Below are 7,646 nucleotides of genomic sequence, written 5' to 3' on the forward strand. Positions count from 1 at the left end.
ATATATATATATATATATATATATATTTATGCAGCTCTCTCACCCATCGCTATCCACTATTCTCCATTTATATACATCTCAACTTTCTACTCTTTTTTTCATTGAAATAATTCTTCACGCACAACACAGCAGCAGCAGAGATTTGTAAAATTTCATAATTTGTAAGCAACTCATACATGTACAATACTGTTCATAGAACAGTACAGTAAAATTGTGCTGCTCTTTTTCTGGATTTTCTCGAATTACTCAATATTTGGATTGATGATGACGGAGAAAATCGATCGAAATGGTAACGAGAACGGAGAATTGAAGAAGAAGAAGAGGAAGCGGAGGAAAATAGGAGTGTCAAAGGTTCAGAAACTCTATCGAACTTGCAAACAGGTTTTCGCTAATTGCAAACCTGGCGTTGTGCCGTCACCGGAAAATGTTGAACTTGTCAGGGCAGTTTTGGGTATGTTTTTTTTATTTTGTTTGCTTTTTCTATATATATAAACCTGTAATTGTTTTTTTTCTTTTGCTTTGGCGTCATTATTTGTTTAATTTCTACTACTTTTTTTATTGGTGCCGCAGCGATTCTGTTAGTGTTGAAACAAGTGCGTGTTTTTAGGTACATGGTACAACTTTTAGAAAACGAGGCATTGAGGAAACTGCTCTGCCATTGCCATTATTAATTCCTTGCAAAATAGCAATATAATCCTACAAAGGGTCTGGGAGAGTGGTGTGTATGTGAAGTGTTGATATGGGTGGCGGTGAGATTCGATCTAGCCTCTACCTGCTTTAATAGTTGATGTGTGTGATCATCTTAATTGTTTCCGATAGATCTTCGTGACAAACTGACAATTGCACGTTTTTTTTCTCATTTCTCTCTATCTTTTTTTTATACTATTTTTGTTGCGGATGTTATATTTAGTAGTACATTATCTTGACATTTGTCATATAGTTTTCCTCCCCATTGAGGTAATGTGTTACTATATAAAAGTCCTTCTTAAGGGTGACGTATAAATGTTCGATAATTCTAACTGCTTTTCTTTTTTAGCTGAATTGGTTTAAAACTATTTTCTGAATTTGGGTTGAATTTATCTGCACTTTAGTCCATCAAAATTATTGTCTTGTTGGTTGAGAAAGGAACAACTTTTTTTGGAATTGGGAAGTATCTGCACTTTAGTCCATAAAACTTAAAAGGATGTTTACACCAATTCAATGAGTACAGCATACACAGTTATCACTTAATCATGATCAGTTAACATATAATTTTACTTCATTAAATCTCTTCGTCATGGTAGGGATGAATTTCTTACCGTTACCTTTTCTGCTTTCTGTGCGATTGTCCATGATTCAAGGATTTTCATGTTTGTCGGGTTGAAGATATTACGCGTTCCATCAAAATTATACAAAGATGAAGACTAATCCTTTGTTTGCTTTTTTTTTTCCTTAAATGACGGTCTTTTAATTAATAGTTGCTCAATTTTCCTCTGTACAGATAAGATGACTGAAGCAGATGTTGGCCTAAGACCAAATATGCCATATTTCAAGTCAAAAGTATCAGATAGACCTCCTAAAATAACATACTTGCATCTCCATGAATGTGACAAATTCTCGGTATGCAGCCAATTAGGTCAACCTTTCCTAAAATTTAATATCGTTTAGGTGACTTAATAGTTAAATTCTTCAATATATTGTCAGTTTATAGAAGTTAAAATCGCAATTTCACTTCTAACTCTTGATTGAAGATTTAAAGTTTGTTCATATTTTGTTAGATTGGTATCTTTTGCTTACCACCAAAAGCAGTCATTCCTCTTCATAACCATCCTGGAATGACAGTTTTCAGCAAGCTTCTCTTTGGGAAAATGCACATAAAGTCTTATGATTGGGCGGACAATCTCCTTCCTGAATCAACTACCCCAAATGCCAATATTTCTGACAGTATGTCCTCTTCAGATTGCTTATCTTGTTAACTTACAACACTTTAAAAATGGTAACTGGCATGAAATCTTTTGCATTTGCACCGGAAAAGTCATCTATATAAATTCAGATTTGAGACTTCAAATATTTATGAATGCAACTGTTGATGTATTTTCCAACTATATTCCGTACATTATCAACTATTTATGTATTTACTTCTCTTGTATGAAGTCAGAGTAACAGAATCGTTCCTTCTCAAATGATGCAGGGGATTGTACAGGACTGCGTCTTGCAAAATTGAAGGTGAATTCCAAGTTTAAAGCTCCTTGCAAAACTTCAATCCTCTATCCAGCTGACGGAGGTAATATGCACTGCTTCACAGCAAAGACAGCCTGCGCCGTACTAGATGTTCTTGGCCCACCTTATTGTGATCCTGAAGGTCGCCACTGCCAATACTACTGTGACTTCCCCTTTGCCAACATCTCAGGTATAATGCTGTATACTTCCAATGATTTAAAATTTTGTGTACTTGACAGTTGACAAGAGTATAAACTTCTTACACTATTAAGTTGACATACAATCAGTGGCGTAACCAGTATTTTTACTAAGGCGTTTATAAAATGAAGAAGTAAGCACACGAAGAATTTTAACCATGTATAAATTGTGTAATTTTTCCATTGAAGAGGGTTCGGATGAACCTCCTCAAGCCTACCTGGTCAGGCTTTTCATACAACACTGAATAACTCTTCATGGAGTAATAAATTTGATGTTATATTTCGAGTAATAACCTGTCATAATCAAATATAGCAGTTGGTTTCTTGTATTGTTATTGCATTTTTTCTTTGTTCAATCGTTCCGGTCCCCTGAACCTACTATCTTTTTATTCTATCTCAAGATTCAAAAGTTTGTTTTACTATCTTAAATCCTCAAACAATTAACTCTTTCAGTTACTAGTAAAAGAAGTACCTTGATTTGATTCTCCAAAGTACAGGATATATATAGTATACTTGGAATGGACATTTTCCCATAATAGTAAATCAACTGATTGAATATTGTACTTGAAATGACATTCTAAATATGGAATATTTTTTGGTCTGTCTGACATTATCCATCCTAATTCTAAGATTCTTGTTTTCCTGTCTTTTTGTTTGTGGAAGTACAGTGAATGGCTTGTCAGTACCAGAGGAACAGCAAAGTGAGTATGCATGGCTCAAAGAGAGAGAGAAACCTGAGGACTTAACTGTAGCTGGAGCACTGTATAGTGGACCAAATTTAGTGTAGTAAACCGATGGATCAATTGCTTGTGTTGAAGAAGAGGGTTTTCTTTTTTTGCTCAACTTTTTACTCTTTCCAGTGATGAATGAATAGTCAAAAGGGATAAAAGTTAGGAGGAAGATTTTTTTTTTTGTCGCGAAGAGCTCATGTACATATTCAGACAGATCGGAACAGGTAAGGAAGAAGGAACTGAGAATGTATGTATTCTCAAAATTGTATGTATAAACTAATGTTTTCCTTTGCTTTGAGAAGACTCGTAAGAAAGGGAGTCGTTTACCGTCTTTTAATTTGTTAGTACCTACTTATGGTAGGTTCCTACGTACCTATCTTCTCTCAATCCAATACGTACACTTGGTTTTTCGATTATGCACATATATAAGGGGTTGCAGCAGGGTTGGATTACATTAGGTCTATTATACAAGATATGCAGCTTGCATAATCATTTATGGGGTTTGTAGAAGGGTCGGATTACAATAGGTCTATCGTTCGAGCTATGCAGCTTTGTTTGCAATTTTGCCTGAGCTATTTTTACAGCTTGAACTTATGGTGATAACTCTTGTAACTACTAAAAAAAACACTGCATTTAGCTAAAAACTTCATTGCTGGTCCGTCCCTGTCGCTATTTTACTCGTAGCTAAGTGGGATTAGCGATAGATTTTGCTGCTTAGCTTAGCTACAAAATGTGTTCGTCACTAAATCCAGTTTTTCTCAGTAGTGTGGTTGTGTGAAGCTTCTCTTTTTGTTTTCAAAACTATGTTACTTTGAATGATAAGCCCAACGTCCTGCATAAAAACTAAGTAGAAGATTTGAGTCTACTGTCTGTGAAGATCATTGAGACTTAAAAGTGTATTGTTGGTATTCTTAACCATAGATTTTGGGTTTGAGAGAAAATTATGTGGGGAGCGCCATTTCAAAATAGGCTTTGTAACGCGTGATTTTGGGGCACCAGTACGGATAGAAATAAAAAGAAGTGTACTGTCGATAGGACCAGCTAAGGAAGAAAATTAAACCATAATGTTAGAAACAATTCTGGAAAGGATGTGCATGCATGAGTTAAGTAGGGTGAGCTATGACTTATTAGGCGATAGATAATCGATCATGTACACAACCTTAACTCTATTTAATTTTATGGGGTAGTGTTTAACATGAACTCAACCCCTTGGGCCTTGAGTACTATGCCTAATGTCTGCTTTAGTTTTGTGGGCTAGCTAATATATATCTTTGTTGTTCGCATGCAGGATAACGTATAAACATATCTGATATATTTGTCTTTTTGCCACATCATAACACCCCCACGAATTCTCACATTTTTCCCAATGATTGATAATTTTGTGATCTCGATAACAAGAACTTCACCGACACACCTCCGAACTGATTATTCCAACAAAAAGCCTCGGTAAATATCCTTTATTCATCTCACGGGTTAGTTATCCTTCGTCCTACCACGTACATAAGCTATTTCTTGCCCAATACAACTATCCTAGGAGGATCATATATTTGGTGAATTTGCAGCAATTACAAAATTAGAAAAACATATGTATCACTCTCAAATTAATTAGTTGGGATCACCTATACAACTCTCTCGCCTAGCTCTCTCATCTCATATACATATACAAATACAAATACAAATTATACATATATTGTTGGGTTTTAAAGGTGTGAATAGGAAATGAAGGGTTGTGACTCTCCTGAAGAGTTGTGACTATGCCGAAGGGTTGTGAACTTTATGAAAGGTTGTGTCCTTTCTAAAGGGTTGTGACTGTTTGAAAGGTTGTGCATTTTTCATAGTGTTGTGACCTTTCTGAAAGGTTGTCTTCTTTCCAAAGGGTTGTGACCTTTACCCTTTGTTGGCTATAAATAGAGAGGTTTTCTCTCATTTTTCTGCATCGAATTCTTCCCTTCTTTTGCATACATTTCTTACAAAACAAAATCGATCGATCGTGTCTGTGTGTGTGATTCGTTGCTGTCATTTTGAGTTCGTTGAAATTATCGAAGTTTGAGGTACCGCTACTTCTTTAATGGTTAATCCGTTTTATCTTGGGAGGAATTAATCTGCAACCTCGGGTACTTGAGGGGATTAAATTTCTTAAGGACACACAGTGGGTTCTGTGGACTCGGATAGTTCTTTGTGTTTTTCTTTTCATCTTTTATTTTTTCTGGTTTGCTAATCTGAATACAGGAGATAACATGTTGTAGATGCCAACTTGGTAACACCATTGGATAATCGCTTACATAAGAAGCTAGATGTTGTTACATCAATCATGAAAGTGGCATTAGATTGTTGTGCTGAATCTCCGACAAGAAGGACAAACATGAAAGGCGTTGTAGGGATGTTACAGAAGATCAAGATTCAACTTCTTGCATGCTGAGCATGTTCTCGGAATTTCGTAGTTTGCTTAGTCTGGCTTTCAACTTTTGTTCACTCCCAAGCTTTAACACTTCTCCAACAAAGTTCTTTTTGAATTTTTTAATGCCTTTCTATTTATATTTTGATGCACAATTAGATATACAATATCATGTCCTTTCCGTAAATTTCAAATGGTATCCTGAAAAAGGAATTTTTTTTGGAAAAGAATGTAAAGCAAGGAAACAAAACAATGGAAAAAATACTACGAAAATTAAAAATAAAAATTGCTACTGTAAAGCATCCTTGGAAAATGAAATCATTTCCAATCTAATTTATATAGATTTTTCCCGGTGGTTTTTAGGGTCCTTTTATAAGTAAAGTCTTAGAAATACGATATGTATGCATCCTTACCCCTTACCTTGTAAAAATAGAGAGATTGTTTACCATAAACCTTTAATCCATACAATACGTTACTACTAAAAGTTTGGCTCATATATGTCATTGTTGTTAAAGAAAAGACTCATTCATTTAACTTTGATTTTGCAAAACCATTTTTTATACCCCAAACAAGGGTTCAACACTTTTTTATTGGTGTTTTGGGATCAAAGGTACATTTTTTGCTTCTACTTCCTTAAGAACACCAAGAACACATAAAGAACATTAACAATTTCCAAATTTCAAACTTGTTCAATACTTCACGAAATCGCCTCAAATTTCAAGAGCAGTTTCCCTCCGAGCTAGATACCAAGCTCGAATTCTACCTAACTCAACAAGACCCACTTGAAATTTATTCAAAATTTCAACATTCTTTAATGATAGAATTTTCTCCACACTTCAAATCATTGAAAATTTGAACATAGACTCAAAAAAACTAGGCAACAAATATCTAATGTAATAAACAAGTACAAAAACACGAATCAAAATAAAATTTTGAAACTTTGGGGTTGATTTTCATTTTTTGGATTCTTTTTTTTAATGTGGGTGAATTTTTCAAACTCTACAAATGATTTTAGATTTTTAGTTTTTTTGAAAAAAAGAAATTAGTGATGTAGCCGAAATTTGAGATGATTTCGTGAATAATTGAAGATGTTGAAAATTTTAAAGTTATTTATGTTCTTCATGTGTTCTTGGTGTTCTTAAAGAAAAAGAAGCAAAAAGTGTACATTTGATCCAAAAACTTCAATCAAAAAGTGTAAAACCTTGTTTGGGGTGTAAAAAATGGTTTTGCAAAATCGGAGTTAAAAAATGGCATGGATGAGCTTTTTCTTTAACAACAATGACATAGATGAACCAAACTTTTAATGAATGATATAAATGAGCCTTTTCTAAAAGTTCATTTTTAAGCATTTCCAAAAAAAAAAAATGCATCTTAGCACCGAAGATTATGAGTTAATTTCAACTCAAAAATAACTCAACTATGACTTCTTTGTTGTAATACCCTATATTAAAATAAGGGCATAATTGTCATTTAGCTCTCATAAAAAAAAAAAAAAAAGAGGATCAGAAATTTAAAAATAAAAAAGGGGTTGAAAGCCCTAACAGAAGCAGCAGCAACGCTGCAACTTCAGGGAATAAAAAAAAAGGGAACTCTTCTTGTTCTATAGTGAGCGAACAAACGAAAGGAGAAACATAAATTTAAATTGAAAGCCTTAGCTCTCAAACTAAAGAGAGAGGTGGAAGAAGAAGAAGAACGAGAAGAAGGTAAGTTTCTTAACTTAGTCTAAAGGTTGAATTTGTATCTTCCATGACTATAAGATTGGGAATTGGGAAGTTGAGAAACATGGGTTTAGAAGAAAAAGAGGAAATTTATTTCATTCTTATGAACCAAGTGAATATAGTCAATGATTTGAACTATAAACTTTGGTATTGGGCTTATATGCAATAAGAGTAATTGACCAGTAAGGTTAGGTTGATCTTTTTACAGCGAGAATTGACCAAGAAGAGACTAATGTGTGTGATTGAAGCACTAATTAAGTGATTGGGCAAATTTCGAATCAGTCATGAAACCTCTAGGGCTGGGTTTTTTTAAATGTAGTATGAATTACCTAAATGAAGAAGTTAACACGAAATTATTATGAATGTGATTATAGATTGACCAAAGGAATTTGTACGGATTAATTGA

At 34.1% G+C, this 7,646-nt stretch overlaps 1 protein-coding gene across 1 annotated transcript; it reads left to right on the forward strand.

The window, feature by feature from the left end:
* The first annotated feature begins 41 nt into the window (after window positions 1-41).
* LOC102587913 (plant cysteine oxidase 2-like) lies at window positions 42-3,514 on the forward strand. The gene is made up of 5 exons (XM_006367507.2): window positions 42-451; window positions 1,481-1,599; window positions 1,758-1,923; window positions 2,171-2,389; window positions 3,065-3,514. The coding sequence occupies exons 1-5, from the start codon at window positions 262-264 to the stop codon at window positions 3,181-3,183; spliced, it is 813 nt and encodes a 270-aa protein (XP_006367569.1). The 5' UTR covers window positions 42-261; the 3' UTR covers window positions 3,184-3,514.
* Window positions 3,515-7,646: the final 4,132 nt, after the last annotated feature.

The sequence above is a fragment of the Solanum tuberosum genome, unplaced genomic scaffold, assembly GCF_000226075.1.
Source record: "Solanum tuberosum cultivar DM 1-3 516 R44 unplaced genomic scaffold, SolTub_3.0 scf00814, whole genome shotgun sequence".
NCBI classification, from domain to species: domain Eukaryota; kingdom Viridiplantae; phylum Streptophyta; class Magnoliopsida; order Solanales; family Solanaceae; genus Solanum; species Solanum tuberosum.